Consider the following 19,558-nt stretch of genomic DNA (forward strand, 5'->3'; position numbering starts at 1 on the left):
ACACAAACACACACCCCACAAAAAGGGAAGGTGCCAAACAACCCACAACACCTCAATAGGCCCAAACCAACTATGTGGCTCTCCAATAACGTGAGATGAGCGCCGAAACCCCAGAGTTGGTCACGAGTGGACCTAGTGGTCAGGGGTCCCTTTAGCTTTAAGAGCCACAATATGGAGTATCAAAAAAGAAAGATAGGAGTTGGAGTCACATACTTTTGGACGGCCCCCATGTATAAGAGTCCCCCATTTTGAGGGACTCAATTTTAAGATAATGAGGGGAGATGGCCCAGAGTTGTTGAGCCTTTCCCCCAACGCAGCTGCGGGCAGGAAACACTCCCTAGATCATTTACCGTGTGCAGGTAGGGAGTGCTTCCTGCATGCAGTTGCATTGGGGGAAGCTGCGTGCCACCAGCCAGCGCCCCCAGACAGGGGCGTATTAAGAGGGGATGGTGGGCGGTTCGCTCCAGGTACCACTGGGGGGGGTAACAAGATGGCACACTGCCTCCCCCCAGCTGTAGAGTGGTAGAGGGTGCGCATGCAGTTAGTATGGTTGCCGCTCGTGCAGCATCCATACAGGTGACCGTACGGGCTGCCGCACGTGTGCAGTCCCTATGGATGCTGCGCATACGCCGCCAGGCAGTTCGCCCCACCCCTCGGCATCCCACCCCGGGTGCTGGAGAGGTTTCCTCCGCCACTGCCCCCAGATCACGCCCTGCTCGCTGCGGCATCGGGAGAAGCTGCACGCCAGTAGCCAGCACCCCCAGATCGCTCCCTGTGCGCATCTCCCCCCCCCCCATGCTACTATCCGTGTAGTGGAACAACCCCAGGTATTTTACATGATTTTTGTGTCAAAAAAACCTCGTCCAATACACGGAAAAATACGGTAATTTGTTTGCCTGAGACTGTAACAGCTGTACCTAAGAGGAAAGTGTGATTGCCTGACTAGAAGCCTTAAGAAGGACACTCCTGTTAGGCCTTAAGGATACGTTGCAATATTTTGCTGTAGGTCCCATTTGTACTTTCTAAAGCATAAATGCGATAACTGAAGTGGACACGGATTGCCACCAATGCATAAGACTGAACTAAAGCTCCAGTGGCACAATAAAATAGACCTCTTTTTTTTTTTTTTGAAAGGCAGGAATTCTATACAGTTTTCTAATGTTTAGGGTTTGTATACAAATTATTCATTGGATAATTACACTGCTATCATTTAACAACCTCAACTCTTCTGTAAAATGAATGTTTGGGGGATTTTGTGTTTTAGTTTTAAAGACGTTTTGGATATATAATATTTCCTTCCCAACTTAGCATGAATGGTATGACCGGAATTCTGAATGCAGTTTTGGATCTATGGAGATGTCATACAAATAAACTACTGTTCTTTCAGCCACAAAAGTTTAGAAAATCATAATCTGATTACACTGCAGGGAGTATCAGGTCTCTTTAAAGTGGGTGGGTAGGGGATCTTGGGGGAAATTTCCTGAGCAGGAAGACAGTTCAGTTTAGTTCAGTGTTTTGTTTTTGTGTGTGTGGTGGGGGGAGTTAAATTGTGTTAAACCAACAGACAGCTTGGAAACCTCAAGCCACTGTTTGGTTTCAGAATTTGCTTTTTTCCAGCTCTAAACCTAGAGTCAGTGCACTAAACCTAGAGTCAATTTGGTCATATTTTGTTTCAGCAGAAAACAAAATATTCATGACCAGATGAAAGTTCTCTTTACATGTCATGGGCTAGCAATAATAATGGTTTCCAGGATGTGATGAATATTTTCAATCAAAGTTCATAGGAAAGTAATTTGGATACCCTCAACAGTTTCATAATGTTAAACTTCTCTCTCTTGCTTGCCATGTATTTCTTGGGTGTGTGTGTATGTATATATTCAAATTGTTTTACTTATTGTAAAACTCCAAGGAGTAAATTTGATGTTATAAAGAAGGAAGCCAGCTTCCTTTCAGTTGAGCTGGCGAAAAATACACTGGGTCATGTGTCTGTTTTCCATCTAAAATTATATGGGGAAAGCCAACTTATGACTGCGACCCACCCAGACACTGTTTATACTGAGCCATCAATCTTCCATAATTACCACCAGCAAGTCAATGAGAGGAGCGATAGCTATCTCTGGAGAAAGGGAACAATGTGTAATTAAGATATTAAACAGGAAACGAAAGAATGTGAATTCAGGCTGAATCTCAATAGTGCCACCTACAGGATTGATTACCGAAATACTGTACAGGTATTGGGGGACTTGCAGGTAAATCAATTACAATATATTCATATACAGTCTACTGTGTGTTAATATCACTGCAATGGGGGAATCACATAAATATTAAATATTGTTTGATGAATAATTTATTTCAGAGTTATTCTTTAATTAGAGCCCTTTAAGATTTCTTGTGCCATACATCCTGGAGAGTGAAGTCAAATGGGCCTTAGAAAGCACTGCTAATAACAAGGCCAGTGGAAGTGATGATATTCCAGCTGAACTATTTAAAATTTTAAAAGATGATGCTGTTAAGGTGCTACACCCAATATGCCAGCAAGTTTGGAAAACTCAGCAGTGGTCAGAGGATTGGAGAAGATCAGTCTACATCCCAATCCCAAAGAAGGGCAGTGCCAAATAATGCTCCAACTACTGCACAATTGCGCTCATTTCACACGCTAGCAAGGTTATGCTTAAAATTCTACAAGGTTGTATATTGTCTCCCTGCTTATTTAACTTATATGCAGAATTCATCATGCGAAAGGCTGAACTAGATGAATCCCAAGCCGGAATCAAGATTGCCGGAAGAAATATCAACAACCTCAGATATGCAGATGACACAACCTTGATGGCAGAAAGTGAGGAGGAATTAAAGAACCTTTCAATGAGGGTGAAAGAGGAGAGCGCAAAATATGGTCTGAAGCTCAACATCAAAAAAACCAAGATCATGGCCACTGGTCCCATCACCTCCTGGCAAATAGAAGGGGAAGAAATGGAGGCAGTGAGAGATTTTACTTTCTTGGGCTCCTTGATCACTGCAGATGGTGACAGCAGTCACGAAATTAAAAGACGCCTGCTTCTTGGGAGAAAAGCAATGACAAACCTAGACAGCATCTTAAAAAGCAGAGACATCACCTTGCCTACAAAGGTCCGTATAGTTAAAGCTATGGTTTTCCCAGTAGTGATGTATGGAAGTGAGAGCTGGACCATAAAGAAGGCTGATCGCCGAAGAATTAATGCTTTTGAATTATGGTGCTGGAGGAGACTCTTGAGAGTCCCATGGACTGCAAGAAGATCAAACATATCCATTCTGAAGGAAATCAGCCCTGAGTACTCACTGGAAGGACAGATCCTGAAGCTGAGGCTCCAATACTTTGGCCACCTCATGGGAAGAGAAGACTCCCTGGAAAAGACCCTGATGTTGGGAAAGATTGAGGGCACAAGGAGAAGGGAACGACAGAGGACGAGATGGTTGGACAGTGTTCTCAAAGCCACCAACATGAGCCTGATCAAACTGCGGGAGGCAGTGCAAGACAGGAGTGCCTGGCGTGCTCTGGTCCGTGGGGTCACGAAGAGTCGGACACGACTAAATGACTAAACAACAACAACAAGAAGATTTCTTATTTTACAGCTTCCTCTGTTTTGAGAGCTTCTGGTTTAATTGGATTTCAGTGGTTTACACTGCTATAATATTCTTGTTTTTAAAGCAGTTTTGACCATACAGGGTATAAATAAAATAAAATAATGATTAATCTTCTGCAAACAAACAAGATTAGAGAGTTTTAAACAGCCAATTTAAAAAATGACAATTGCTCAAAGGTTACAGGTAGGTAGCCGTGTTGGTCTGGGTCGAAGTAAAATAAAAAAATTCCTTCAGTAGCACCTTAAAGACCAACTAAGTTTTTATTTTGGTATGAGCTTTCGTGTGCATGCACACTTCTTCAGAGGGTTTGCTCAAAGGGTTCGTTAACTTAGCATGTTACAGTCGATACAAAGAGCAAACTGGAATCCAAAGGCAACTTAAAGAATAAGGAAACTATCCTAAGCTCTCATGAATGTTAAAGGTTCATGTAGACCCTGCAGATTTGTTATTTCATTTCAGTTTTTAAGCAATTTACAAAAATAACATATACTATAGAAAAACAATCAAACCAAAAACCTGTAATACCAAATAAAGCAACAAACTTTTCTGAAAAGAAAAAACACTGAACATTTTGAAAAGTTTTTCAGAGTCAGGGATCCCTTCCATCTCATCCTCCCTTCTTGCCCAAGCAGACCCTGATTTACAATACGTTGCTCTGACCCCGCCCCCACTAACAAGTCCACCTTACACACAAACACGCCATCCACCCAATTGCTCCAACATCTCCCTTTCAACCACTATCATCCACTCCATTGAAAACTTACTGCAAAAGACAGCAGGAGACCATGAAACCACCCAACAGAACCATATAAAAATACATTGCAGCTGATCAAGCTCCCTCTCAGTGTGCTGAGAAGAAGGTCTGCAGCCACAGGCCTTCCCAAATGTGGCTGTGGACATTAGAGCTGCTGCCACTGACCCACTGGTGCTGCCCTGAATGCAGTGGGTCCAGGGAGGCTATGGATCTACAAACAGGCCCTGGAGTCAATGATTTAATTTTCCTCTCAATGCTGTCAAGGGGAAATACAATTTTGGGGGCCAAAGGAACACAAAAATAGAAAAAGCCACTCCAATCACACCCTCAACTCTGGCCACAGCTCACCAGCAAGGCCGTGGATGGGGCAGTGGTTTCACCACAGATCCCAACCCCAATGGAAGTCTGAATGTTTTGTAGCACATAAGCGTTCAGAACCTAAAGTCTGGAGTGGCAGACGACAATGTGGGCTCTAGTCTATGAAAGCTTAGACCACAGTATATCTGCCTACCCATAAAGAACAGAGCCACAAGATTCAAGAGTCCTGCAGTACTTTGAGGATTACAAGTAACAACCAAGCATCATCCAGGCATGTGCTGCACTACCAGAAGAGCTTACCTTGCATTCTACTACACTCTGATCTGATTCACAGGTGACATAGATTTCATCAACTGCACGTCTTAAGTTGTCAAAAAGGAAGGCCCAGTATCGTGCTCGCAGATCCACTTTCCGAGGCTGTCTTGTTTTAGTCGGGCTTTTATCAAAGTTTTTTTCTCCAGCTGCTGATGTTATTTTGCAGTCTGATGTGGTGCTCTGCAAAGGAGGGGCACAGCTTGAAATGCAAAATCCAGCAAGTGTGGCCAACAGTTGGCGATTCACAGGACATGCATTTTGCTTTAGCCCAAACACTTTTAAAACAAAGCACTGAAAGTATCCAAATAGAATCAGTGCTTTTTTCCCTTAAAAATGTTTAGGGGTACTCTCATTTTGACTCAAGAAAATCACCATTTTATAGTTCAAATCGGGAACAATAAATATAGTAAATGGACAAAAGTACAAAGATTCACAAAATGTTTAGCCCGACCATTGGCTATAATGTCTGTGGTGGGAGGGCCTGGAATCCAACAACAAATGGGGGGACTCAAGGGTTTGAAGGATGGGGAGGAAACCCTATGCTCATGCACTCCCTAGATCACATAACTTTTTGGCTTGATCAACTAGGAGCAAATTACCCTCTTCTCTTCCCCTACCTCTCTTCCCCCCTTATACTGTATACAGCATCAAAGTCTCATATCAAATATAAATGATCTGTAAAAAGAACTCTGTGATCTGAAAACAGAGGTGATGTTTGCACTTTTATAACCCAAGAAAATCTTCCATAAAAACAATTTTAAAAAACACACCAGGAGTAAATTGTGCTTTACAATCTTAGTTTGGAGGGCTCACTCAGATCATAGGTTGCCGATTTGAGCAAAGCAGCAAAGTACAGTTTGATCAAAGCAGGAGGTTACCCACTGAGCCACACTCATGGGACAGAAAGAAGGAGCATATCAAGCACAGTGAAGGAACTTTTTAGTTGGTTCTCATAGACATTGTGTTAATGGCAAAAATTAACATTCACAGGTAGAATCTACAAAGCACTTACACACATATTATTCAATAGAATTACAGTAATACTCTTTAATGACTCTAGCTAGAGAATTCAATATATACCTATGAGGCATGTTCAGTTCTCTTGTTGTATAATGTGCCCTCTCCTAGACATGCGCAAGCAGCTTCCCATCCACTCCCACAAAAAAGCCCTCTGCCAAGCATTTTGCTGTAGTATCTACAAGAACAGCCTAGGAATCCAGGGCAGCACAGGAGACACTCTCCTCCATTCTTTGGCTAACATTCCTTCTTCCATGTTTGCTGGCCACCCAAGCTGCTCCTAAAATAGGGATGGAGAAGCTCTCTTCCTCCAGGTGCTGCTAGACAACAACTTTCACCATCCCTGGCCATTGGTTTCCCATCCCTGTCCTGCAGAGTAGGTTAACAGCATTGGTGGTCAACCAGCACACCAGGGCACCCTGGGGATACTTAAGGAATGTTCAGGGGAGCCCTAGGGGGCTGTCCTTTCATTCACGTTCAGCCCATGTCTTCCTGTATCATTTCTCTTTCTCTCTGAGGAACATTTGGGGAGCTGGCAGGGGCAGAACGGGGTGGGGCGGGGCGGAGCGGGGCGGGGCGGGGGAATCTCCACTTACGCACATCCTGTAACAAAACCCCACGATGAGCTGGAACCCACAAGGGAGCCATAGAAATAAAGTGGCTGGTCAAGGGAGCGGTGGACTCAAAAACGTAGAAAACCACTGATGTATATTGTCTGGGCTGCAATCCTAAACACACTTACTAAGGGACTAATCCTATTGAGCAGAGTGGGACTTGCTTCTGGGCATGAATGCATTAGGACTGCTCTGTGAAATACCTTTAAATGAACTATATAAGAGTTGTTGCTTTTAATATAAAACCTATGGAAATTAATCTTGCCTTTGCCAGTCAGCTCTGGTGTCAAAGTGACCGAACAGCCCCAAGAGAGAAAGTATTAAGTTTCCATTAGTGATATCTGACTATCATTTTACATCTATGCTTCTCCATTTTGTGTTTCATAAAGCCTCATTATTGAAGTGGAACAGTTGGGTATTTGTGTTAGTGTTGCCCTTTTTAATCTCCAGGCGGTTTGAAATATCAGTGTAATTTGCTGTCTCCCCCAGAGAGTGAGACAGACATTCATCACGTCTGGATGTTAGTTTCACCCTCCACTTGCTCTGCCCAGAAGAATTTTCTATTTGCTGAGCATCTAAAATCTATTTCTTGTTCGCTCTTCAGCAATATTTTAGCATACCTGGTACAAAAACAGAATTGAAATGAAATGTGGCTATACTTATGGATTTTCTCTTTCTTTCTTTTTATTTTTTAAAAGAAGCCTGTGGGAAACCAGACCAGCAAAATAAACCCTTAAAGCTCAGGCTACAGATTGTCAGCAAAATAAATGCAATCTGTATGTTCTTGATATTTTTACAATATGGAAAATAAAATTAAAACTTCACTTAGTAATCATCAGATAAAGTGCCTGTCCTAAAATAAAAGTTGGAGACAAACAATTTAGGTTCATTAATTTCAATGTGTCTACTCTGAGTAGGAGTTAGACAAATACAACACTTTGTTTTCATCATTTTAACTATCAATACCACCTTTTTCTTTAAAATGAAAAATGGGGCCATGGCCACGTATAACTACCCCACTTGGTTAGCTACATTACACTCACCATACCATACATTACACATACAAAGGATCTGACCAACACATGTGGCAACTGAGATGCACAGACAGGAGACATGTCCCAACTCCAGGAAGTTATCAAAGACTTGCAAAATTTGGGGTTGGAGACAATATCTTCGGTTTCTTTCATGTGTTCATATCAAGCAGGCTTCTACCAGCTACCCGGTAGTAAGTGGGACTGCAGACAAGATTAAATGCAGAACTGGGGGCTGGGAGGGTAAGGAAAAGTTCATTTTAAATCCCCCAGTATGAGTCACTCCCGAAATGTTTGTCTAAATTCATCACAGTTTACCATTAGCCAGTCATGATAATAAGTTTTTAGAAGGAAACACTGTACCAACTGGTGGCATTTCACTTCCAAGGTCAGCTTGAAAAGGCTCACAAGGAAGAGGCTGATAACCTACTTTGACTGGTGACAAGTGTTTAAATCCAACAATTGGCTTTAGCAGCTATGACAATGTGCATTCACAATGACTGCCTATGGGCCATTAACATACACCTGCACTAAAAACAATGTTTGTGGGTAGGACATGACTTATCTGGGTTGCTGATTCCACCTTCTGTGATGCAAAGCTCCTCATCGCCCAAGTCTATCACTTAGGTAAAGGTAAAGGGACCCCTGACCATTAGGTCCAGTCGTGACCGACTCTGGGGTTGCGCGCTCATCTCACATTATTGGCCGAGGGAGCCGGCGTATAGCTTCCAGGTCATGTGGCCAGCATGACAAAGCCGCTTCTGGCAAACCAGAGCAGCACATGGAAACGCCGTTTACCTTCCCGCTGTAGCGGTTCCTATTTATCTACTTGCATTTTGACGTGCTTTCGAACTGCTAGGTTGGCAGGAGCTGGGACGAAGCAACAGGAGCTCACCCCGTCACAGGGATTCGAACCGCCAACCTTCTGATCAGCAAGCCCTAGGCTCAGTGGTTTAACCACAGCGCCACCTGGGTCCCACTTAGGAACTGCTGAAAAACTAGCCTCAAGGCTAACCAGGTCAACCAGGAGGTATCGCCTCCAAACCCCAAGATCTTAGACGATGATGAGAGAAGAGTTGTTACTGGAGGCAGCCTTGAGCCTGAGGCCTGCTCCCTGGTTGGCATCCCAGGAGACACTTGTCTCTGTAAGCCTTGAGCAGTTGCTCAGCTGGCACAAACCCACCACATAGGATTAAGGGAAGAATAAAAGGGAGATAAGGAACACAGAGAACACTTAGCATGGCAGGTGCTAAAAACTATTTTTAGAAAATTAAGAAGAAGAGTTTGGATTTTATACCATACCCCACTTTATCACTACCCTAAGGAGTCTCAAAGTGGCTAACTTTCTCCTTTCCCTTCCTCCCCCACAACAAATACTCTGTGAGGTGAGTGGGGGTGAGAGACTTCAGAGAAGTGTCACTAGCCCAAGGTCACCCTACAGCTGCATGTGGAGGAGCCAAGACGCAAACCCGGTTCCCCAGATTACGAGTCTACCGCTCTTAACCCGTATACCACACTGGCCCTAAGGGGTTGGGTTTCAAGATGATCGTTGACGCATGCCTCTTTTCCCCACCCAAGGAGAACATCTGTAATTTCACAAAGTAAGCATAGTAGAATCAAGAGAACACTAGGCACTCAGTGATCATTATTTCACAGAAATGACTTTCTCACAAATGACAGATGAAACAACAATCCTGTGTATTGCTTCAGACTGTGAAGGCAGGTCACATGATTAAATATTATCCAATACCTCAGGTAACATGATTTTATTATTTATTTCATTTATCTCAAGGTGGACTATATGGTTCTCTCCCTCCTCCTTTAATCTCAGTGAGACTGAGAGGCAGTGACTATCCTAGGGTCCCCTAGTAAGGCCAAGTGGGAATTTGAACCCTGGTCTTCCAGGTCCTAGTCCAGGCATAGGCAACCTTTGGCTCCCAGATGTTTTGGAACTACGACTCCCATGATCCCTAGCTAACAGGGCCAGTGGTCAGGGATCATGGGAGTTGTAGTTCCAAAACATCTGGGAGCCAAAGGTTGCCTATGCCTGTCCTAGTCCAACACTCTAACCACTATGACACATTGCTTAATATACTTTCTTGTTCCACACCTTTCTGGTTTGGGTAAAATGGAATATCAATAACAAAAAAATTATTTAAACCCCGCCCTGGTTTGTCTGATGGCTCATGTGAAGAGGCTGCATGCAGATCCATAGAGCTTAAAAAATTGGCATATTTTCCAGACACAATGCCAGCAAACCAAACACTGAAATAAAACTGCTCTATGGAAGGATGGAATGGCTTAAGATATATTTTATCTCCAGTACAGTTGAACAAAACATTCAAAATGAAGCATATTAGTTTTTCTGGTGTGGTATGAAAAGCAACCCAATAAGAAAACTTGCATGTACCTGTTTAGTAGTTTTATGAGTTCCCTGAGTTGTTCTCTTGGATTTCCCTCCTACTTGCCATTTTGGTTTTCCTGTGAAGAGAAAACAGGATTTGAAACAAGAAATAACCCCGCAATGCTTACATGGGATATGGTAAACCTGTGGTCCTCCAGATGTTGCTCGACTTTTTAATCACACTCTGTAAAAATGGCAACTACGTAAGACATGTCAGATGTCAAGGAGAACACTCCACTCCATAATTAGAGCACTAATTTGGGGGTAGACGGTTTTACTGGTGCTCAACCTTTTCTTGATTTTATAGTTCTAGCTGCATGCCTTATTTTTGGGGGGGGGGGCTGACAGGCATAATAAGAATGTAGTACAAACCAAAGGTCCATCTAGTTCAGTGGTTTCCAACTGGTGGACCCAAGAGGATCTGCATAACCCACCCAGGCAGTCCATGGCACCATTCACATAACCTAAACCACCATAGATATATAAACATTTTCAAAAGTAGGGGGTCCATGGCTTGGCTTTTGTGAAACACAGGGGCTGCAGTATTTAGCTAATTGGGAACCACTGGTCTAGTCCATTATCATCCTGTGTGACAGTGGCCACTCTCCAGATACATCAGAAGCAAGACGTGAATGTGGCAACCATCTTCTCCTGCTGTTGCCTGCCATGCCCAGCAACTGGTGTCCAGAGGCTTACGACCTCTGAACATGGAAATAGTATACAGCCGTTGATAGACTTTTCCTCCATGACTTTATCTAATCCCCCTTTAAGCCATCTAAAACAGTGACCACAACTAAATCATGTGATGGCAAATTCCATTAAGTTAAAGTACACCACATCTGAACTTTCCTTTGCCTGTCCTGAACAGAATGCCAATCTGTTTCACTGGCATAATTATTTGCTGAACATAAATATGATCCATGGTTAATGCATACCATCATCCTCTTTGCTTTCCAAGGGCACACTCCATGCAATTAGGTTCCTTGCTGTTCGACCCTCTTCAGCCACAATTTTTCTGACCTTGTCATGACTATTTGAACGCTGGAAGGAAGCCTGAAAAGAGAGGGAAATTGTTTCACTAACAGCACAATAATCCTATCCATACTATACCTTGTTCAATGAGGATTACTCTAAAGGGCATAGGATTGCAGACATTGGATTGGGTTGGTTCCAATTCAATGCTAAACCATGGTTTGAGATAACCTTCCTTTATCCAAGTGTTGATTCATGTTCCAGCTGTACAAGAAAAATATGGTATATGCCCTCCCTAAGAATACCTAGATGCCATCCTAAACCTAAACTGCACCCTCCATGGGCTGAGCAATGTCCCAAGGCATGGTTTGTCAGCTGAGACACTTTATCAAAAACCACAATGTGCCCAAACTGGGGTTTGCAAATTACGGTAGCTTTAAAGCATTATTTTATAACCTGATTTAGCAGCCATTGGCAAATCATAGTTTACTGTTACTTCTGAACCATCTCTTAAGTCTTTGGTCACTAATATATTTTTTCTAATCAATAACAAAACCACACACAAAAGGTTTATATAACTGTTACTAGGTGGCCCAGCCACGCGTTGCTGTGGCTCATCCCTGTGATTGGCCCCACCCTGTCCTGAGCCATGGCCTTTCCCGCCCCCTTCTCCCCCCATCCCCCACCCAGGAGAGCCCCCACCTCTACTTGGCCTAGTCTGCAAAGCCGAGCCAAGATGTTGTGGAAAGGGAAGATTTCCTACCTGCAGTACCAGTGTACTAGAGGCCGCTGTTGTGCCTCTCCTGTGCCCCCAGCATCCCTGGCTGTCTGGGTTTTGTGTTCGGAAACAGTGGGTTTTACCTGCCGTAGGTGTGACATCTGTCTACGCAAATGGTATGCAAACCCTCGGATATTTGCATGTGAAATTTCAACGCAATCAGTCAAACGGTTGTGGAGAAAGGCCATAAAGCACAAACATGGACCTTTTACATTTTTATATATATATAGATAGATAGATGGATGGATGATAGATTTTATACATCATCCACAACCTTAAAAGATCTACAATGGGTGGCTAACCTGTGGCCTACAAGATGTTACTAGACTCCAATTCGAATCAGTTCCAGCCAGCATAGCCAATGGCCAGAGAAGCTATGAGAGCTATAGTCTAATATCTGGAAAGTCACCAGAAATGATCTTTAAGAAATAAATAAGAATGCAATGTTTTCTCTTCTTTTCCAAAAACTTCATACTGAAAACCTAGTATCAGTCTAGAAAGCAATCAAAGAGGGCCTTTATAGCTATCCAGCGGCCATTTTTCGATGGTATCTGAAAACTGTTCCAGTTATTTAACAAGTTAATAATTAAGGCTCAAGCAAATACATTCAGATACGTGTAATGAAGCAGTTGCACATATAAACCCCTTCAGCAAGAGACTTTTCCAAGCAATAATGGATGGAGTGAAATGCAGAATACGAAGAGGACATACAGTGCTATGTTGATAATTTTTATATTGTATTTCACCTCCAATCATTTTCTAGTGTCTTGATTTCAAAGCCACAGTGTGCCATCTAGTGTCATGTAGAAGAACTCAAACAGGCATCTATGAGCTGCTTATTTCGCAATGTTTTGCTTTCCCAAATGTTTGCAAACAGTGGAACTGTCACGATTCACAATTCTGCACATTTTCGATATGCTTCTCAAGTTTCTTAATATGAACTGAACCACCTCCATCCAATATTTCTCCCCCAGAAGGAGAGCACTGTAATAATTTGACAGTACTCTAAACACCAGGCATCTTTGTTGCCCAAAGAAAGAACATTATATTTGGTTGTGAAAGCAAAATAGGCACAAATAGGTTAGTGTAGTGCAACTGCTGGCTCCCAACGAACCACTGCACCTCAAGAGTCATCTAGTCCAACCCACTTCAATGCAGGAATCACAACTAAATAATTCCTGGTAGAAGGCCATCCAACCTCTGCTTAAAAACCTTCACTGAAGGACAGTCCACCACCTTCCAGTTTCATGGAAGACTGGTAACTACTACCCACATATGTGGAAACTTAAACTGTGAACTGGGACAAGCCAAACAAGTTAAGATCCTAAAATACGGCCATAGTAGACATACAACTTACCATCATGTTATAACTGTCTTCTGCATCAACCGGTTCATTTATCACATTTTTTGCTGACCCCATGAAGTCATCATAGCTGTTTAATATAAAAGAGAAACATTTAATATTCAAGTCACAAGCATCAGGAATTTCTGAAGTTGCAAAGTCAACTAACATTTACACCCAGGCACCAAATTCAATTATACTGCTAGTGGACCACAGTTTGCTGGCCTAGCAGATAATTCCTTAGACTAGTCACACTGACCGCCATGCTAGCAAGACTATGGTATTAGACTAACAAAGATGGGGCACTACACTGCTGTTACAGAGACAAACATGTATGAATGATGCATTTTATTTGTTAACAACCAGAGTAATCACCACTACAAAACTACAACTTGGGAAAGCACAGATATAAGAAGATTGCAAACAAATAAGCATCATGTTTCAATTCTTACATTTCAAATATCCATGACAATGTCCTACGTTCATAACACTGTCCTAAGCCACCTTTAAACCAGGATTAATATTGTCGTGTCTTGAGAACAGTGGGTCTGTTCTTCTCACTACATTTTAGTTGCTTCTATAACTGAACAGGATTAAAAAATATTTCTCCTTGCATTGTATGATTTTATCAGAAGAAACTCCTAATATGCAAATAGACAACCAAGGATAAATCAAGAGGTGGTAGCTATCTTTATGAAAGGTAAGAGGAGAAACTTCAATTCTACTAGTGGGAAAAGATCATCAATTGTGGTGGTGCTGAGTACAACATACCTAGCAATACCCTTAAACAAACTAGTCACCTCAACCCTTTATTATAATCATTATTTTGCGATACATCTTATTATTTTTATTTCCCCCATCCTCATGACATTAGGCCTAAATCATCCCTTCTGGAATAAGTGGGATTTACCAAACATTTCCATCTCTTTTCTCTTAAGGACTGTTGTTGATTCCAGAATGGATACAACAAAGAGATCTATTGTTGAATTTAATTTATGCTAGTTTACATTTCTGAAAACTTAAAACAAAACAACGGGACAGCGTGGCCCAGGGATGCTGCTAAAACTTTAGGTTTTCAAAACTGCAACTGCAATAAGCAGTTGTGTACAGAAATCCTACACCGAATGTAAATTGCTGTTTTGCTTTGACTACCATTATTTCCTTGGCATACTCCAAAACAGTAAGATTGCTTTATCTTGGACTTTTCTTGGGGCAAAAACACACAACGAAATGGAACGCAAAACACTAAATCCTAGTTCCACGAAAGCAACAAAACTCCTCATTTTGCTCAGGAGGTATATATTTGAATCATTCAACTTGGTGCAACAGACTGAACCATACAAGCAAACACAAATTTGGCCTTAATTTGTTTCATTTTTCCTCCAATGAATTGAAGAGGACACATAGCTGCTCAATTCACAACGTGCATCAAACGAAACAGGCTTTTGCCCATGAAAGCACATGCCATGGAGCAGCTCAAACATGAGGCAGGAGAAGCCCACAGGGGAGGGGGCAGCCAAGAATGAGAGCATGTCCAGAATTTGACACACTGATTGCAGCCGTCACAGCTTTATCCCATTATCTCTCCTCTGGTGGAAAGGTACAGTATACTAAGGTGGCACTATTACCTGAAAGCACCACACTAGAGAACCCACATCATCTTTCAGGCTCTTTTCGGCGACAGTCTTCAATACTAGCATCACAGTGCCAATCTACAATAAAACAGCATCTCAAAAAGGATATTGTTGAGCTGGAAAGCACTGAGAAATAACCAAGGAGCTAGAACAACTCCCCTATGTGGAAAAGTTACTACTGGGGCTTTTTAGCTGAGAGAAAAGGTCAGTTGGTCCTTTTCCACACAGCACATAGTTAAACTATGGAATCACTACCACAGGATAAAGTGTGGGCCACAAACTTTGACGGCTTTAAGATGGGGTTAGACAGATTTCTGGAGGATGAAGCTACAGTATCAATGACTACTACCCAGGATGGCTGTGTACTACCTCCAGTATTGGAAGTGGCATGCCTCCGGGTATCAGTTGTTGGGAATCACAAGTCAGGAAGGAGAGTGGTCTTCCCCTCAGGTCCATCTTTCTTTCTTTCACAACATTTATATATAACTGTTTAAGGAAGTTTTTAATGTGTGACATCTTAATGTATTTTAATCTTTGTTGGAAGCTGCCCAGAGTGGCTGGGGAAACCCAGCCGGATGGGCGGGGTACAAATAATAATAAATAATAATAATAATAATAATAATAATAATATTAAGCTTTATTGTAATAAAATATCTAAGCGGTTTACAAAAATCAACTTGATGCTGAACTAGATGGGCCTCTGGTATGATCCAGCAGGGGTCTCCTAACATTCTTAAGATGCTGCCAGACTCTCAGATTAGCCAGGGTCTTTGAAAAGAATTGGTCATTCTAGGAAGCTGTAGAAGCGCCTCCCAGGATAATCTTCCACCAGACGAGACAGAAGAGAGAGTGGCAATGCAGGTGCATCATGTGGCAGGCTGGGCTGCGGAAAGTGACAAGGCATGGGAGCAAGGAGACAGTGCCTGTGACCACTGCTAAAAACATGCAAGGAGCAAGGGCAGGGGCTGACCAAGATGTATGAGGGAGGGTGCCGTGCAACAAAACATCTAATGCCTCCCTAGTCATGCCATGATGAACTAAGACAAACTTTTAAGTGCCACAGCACTCTGTCTATAGGAGGAAGAGGAAAAGTGCTGTTCATACCATGAAAGGCAAAGCTATGTCCATTATGGGACTTTTAGTCCGGATAAAGTGTGCAGCCACTTTCGGAGAAAGAAAGAAAATATATACATATAAAGTTATAGAATGAAAACATTTAGTGTGTTCCCACCCCCACCCCCCTCAGGTAGGCATTGCTTATGTGCGAAGAATCAGCAGTGCCTCAATAACAACAAAGGTATTAGCATTTATTTATTTTTAAGAAAGGGAAACGTGCAGAACAGTATTCCTCAGCAACTCAGTTATCATGGCTTCAACCACCACCTTCAGCATCTTTCCTCGAGCAGCAACTGAGTCTGAAAGTACCAGAGGCCGCTGGAATAATCAGTCCAAAAATCACACAACCATTTCAAGCACTTTAATGATCACTCTGGAATCTCCTTCTTCAGTTAATGCACATTTATCACGATTCACAAATTACACTTCCCCCATTTTAGCTGGAGAGGTTGTGATGACATGTAATGCAAGGGAACAGTTCCATACTTGTGTACCTAGGATGATGAACATACTGTTCTGCAGCTGGTAAGAAATGCAATCCCATGATGACATGTTTGGTGATAGGGCATAAGCTACTTTTCTGTGTTACCTACTCTCCCTCCAGTTGCTTCATCATTCCTCTTTTCTAATCTCCAGTAAAATTGCCAGGCAGGACTGCGGGGCGGGGGGGGGGGAGGAGATGTACCTTTTATCAGTGCAAGTTTCCCTTCTGGAGGAAATTTACAAAAGCCTTACCATTTTCACCAATGCCTCAAGAGTGTTTCTTTCTGAAAACACTGTTTATTAAGGGAACAAATACATGGACCACAAAAGGAAGCGTGTATACACTTTTTTATTAAAAAGAATGGCATGGCTTTCACTCAGCTGTGACCATTTAATGAAAGATCACAGAATGTGGGAAGGTGAATGAAACGCTTGTTCACATACACTCTGGATCATAGAAAAAAGCAGGAGGAACTGGGTTAGGGAGGCATGTCATGGCTATCAAGCGGAAGCAAAGTCCTATGGTTCCTCTGACATTTTTGCTTCCACAGACTAACAAGGCTGCCCCTCTGAAATATGCCCCCATTGCTTATGGCACCCCCGGCATTCATCTAAGCACGGCGTGCCTGTCATGTCTTAACCGTCCACAACTGGATAGACCATGCCCACAAGGCTCTTCGGTTAGTGTTTAAGGTGCCAGAGGGCGAACTCTTCTCCTGGCACCGACAACTGCGCTTGTGCCTCTTTTGCCGAGGGGAAGGGGCTCAAAGGCCTCTCCGGGAAGCGGCCCTGAGTCCGGCCTCTGGGGTTGGGGTTGGCTGCGACGACAACTCCTTCTTAGTTTTTTGAAAGGGAGAGAGGGAACAGGGGCTGCCTCAGCCCCGATGAAGGCAAGGCAGGAGTTCTCCTCCGACACCTGTCAGAAGACCCTCCCTCCCGCCCGCCCGCCCGCCTGCCTGCCTGCCTCTGGGCCTCAGCTGCCTGAGGCCCCTCGGCGCAGCCCTCCCAGGGCGGCCCGGCAGAGGGACCGGCGCGCCGCCATCTTGCTTCCCGACCCCTCCGACTCCGCCCTCCCCTGCGGCGGCGCGGGGCCACTTACACTCGCCTCCTCGCCGCGCCGTTCCGCCTGCGTGCGTCCCGCCGCTGTGACGTCATCTCGTCCCGCCGGTTGCCGGTGCGGCGACGAAAGGCGCTCGCGGGGCAAGCTCCTGCCCCTCCCCCAGGCTAGAGGGGAGCCGACTGAGCGTGCGCGGCGAGCTCTGCGCGTGCTCTGTGGAGGCTGCCGAAGCCGCCTCGGACTGTTCTTTCCCGCTTTCCTTTTCTCACTTCTGCCCTCACAGAGCGTGCGCGGCTGGTTTTCCGGGCATGCGCGGCAGCGTCGACTGAAGGCGCGCGCGCCCTCCACTCGCTGCACGAGGGAGAAGGATTTGATCGTAGGCGCTACGCCGTGGCTGCAGGATCAGGCAGCTTACCGGCCTCTGAGAAGCGCTCCGACTCTCCCGCAGGGGACCCGGGCGAAGGCTTCGCGGGTGGCGCCGGGCGGGAAAGCCTCCGCTGGGCTGCGATCCTGGGGGCCGACCGTTCTTCCCCCTTGTTCCCCCGGCCGGCGATCTTCCCTCTCGCCCTGCTGGGTCCTCCTGCTCCGGTGCCAACGTCTTGGGCCGGCCCCGCGCTTGCCTACTCGACGGGGTGATGTGCCACGGCAGAAGCAACCTCCGCGGTGCTGCCTGGAGGAGCACCAGAAGAGCCCGCGGCCGCAGGATGAGGCCCTCCCTCCATCCACGGGCATTCAGAGGCATGGCTGCCCTTCAACTGCACAGGCAGAGCCACCCTGGCCAGGCAGGCGTCTCCTCCTCCATGAATTTGGCCAGTCCTCTTTTAATGACATCTAGGTTGGCAGCTAACCCAGCCTCTGGTGGGAGCGAGTTCCCTTAGTCTCTGCCCATTAACAGAATGCTCTTACCTGGAAGGAGGGAAAGGCGTGGAAGGCCACAGGGAGGGACAGCTGATGCTTCTCTTCGCCGCTGCTGCTGCCGCTGCTTCATCCATCTCTAGGGCTGATTGCCCCTCGTGCAGGAAGCGTGGCAGGAATGGTGGCTGGGGGACGGAGATTACGCTCAAGAGCGACAGCCATTTGACTTTGGGACCTGTGGCAGCAGCAATGGTGGCATGAAGTAGAAAGGGGAGGGTTCAGTGGGTTACCATGGGGAAAACAGGGGTGGGCGAGTGCTTCAAGCAGTGGGGCAGTCTCTAATCTACCTACCCATGTTTGTAATGTGATCAGAGGGGTCAGAAGGAAAGGAAATGCAAAGACACATAGTGGCAATTATATTATAGCTAGAAGAATGAGTGCAAAATAAGTACAGTGTCTCTTACAAAAGCAGTAACCGCCCAAAGCTGTGGAGGAAACTCGCTGAATTAAAAATTGACCAGCGCTTACTGATTCTGATACAAAATCTATACTCTTTCAATACCTGTCAAGTCAAACTTAACACCAAAGGTCACCTTTCATCAGATATTCCAAACTCGAAAGGGGTGAAACAAGGATGTATTGCCCCCTTTCTGTTTAACTTATTTTTATCAGACTTGCCAGATCACCTCCAAAAATAGAATCACATGCCCCCAAACTTAATCAGAAACCAGTTCCTCTCTTATTATATGCAGATGATGCTGTCTTACTATCATTAACGAGCTTGGGTCTGAAACATCTTATATCTTCTCTGATCCTGTACTGCGAATCTCAGGCCGGGCTCTAGGGATAGTCTCAGTGGCACGCTGCGCCTGCCCACCAGGGCGGGGGCACCGGAGCAATCTCTGCGCCAGGGCGCCCGACCTGCTTGAGACGGCCCTGGCGAATCTAACAAACTATAAATTATGAGAAGACAAAAATTTTGGTCTTCTCGAATGTTTGGAAATTAGAGAAATGGAAAATAAAGAGGGCAAGAAATCCAACAAGTGAAAATCTATAGCAGGCATCCCCAGACTTTGGCCCTCCAGATGTTTTGGACTACAGTCCCCATCTTCCTCGACCACTGGTCCTGTTAGCTAAGGATCATAGGAGTTGTAGGCCAAAACATCTGGAGGGCCGCAGTTTGGGGAAGCCTGATCTATAGGTATCTGGGAATTTTATTCCAGAGCAATTTAGGGTGGGCAAATCAT

The 19,558-nt window shown here is 44.5% G+C and overlaps 1 protein-coding gene across 5 annotated transcripts in view; it reads right to left on the minus strand.

Moving 5' to 3' along the window:
• SCAPER (S-phase cyclin A associated protein in the ER) overlaps positions 1 to 17,684 on the minus strand; it is a 198,242-nt gene extending 180,558 nt beyond the window's left edge. For 2 of the 5 annotated variants that reach the window (XM_035112172.2, XM_035112171.2), the window contains exons 1-5: positions 17,499 to 17,684; positions 13,182 to 13,257; positions 11,010 to 11,127; positions 10,081 to 10,151; positions 4,994 to 5,188 (exon numbers count right to left, since the gene is read on the minus strand). In XM_035112172.2, coding sequence (XP_034968063.2) covers positions 4,994 to 5,188; positions 10,081 to 10,151; positions 11,010 to 11,127; positions 13,182 to 13,257; positions 17,499 to 17,554 — 516 coding nt within the window. In that variant the 5' untranslated portion in view covers positions 17,555 to 17,684. Of the gene's footprint in view, positions 1 to 4,993; positions 5,189 to 10,080; positions 10,152 to 11,009; positions 11,128 to 13,181; positions 13,258 to 14,794; positions 15,403 to 15,904; positions 15,964 to 17,498 lie in introns of those variants that run through there. The other 3 variants (XM_035112173.2, XM_035112174.2, XM_035112175.2) reach the window with 3 other exon arrangements.
• Between the last annotated feature and the right edge of the window lie 1,874 nt (positions 17,685 to 19,558).

The sequence above is a fragment of the Zootoca vivipara genome, chromosome 9 (genome assembly GCF_963506605.1).
Source record: "Zootoca vivipara chromosome 9, rZooViv1.1, whole genome shotgun sequence".
Taxonomy (NCBI): domain Eukaryota; kingdom Metazoa; phylum Chordata; class Lepidosauria; order Squamata; family Lacertidae; genus Zootoca; species Zootoca vivipara.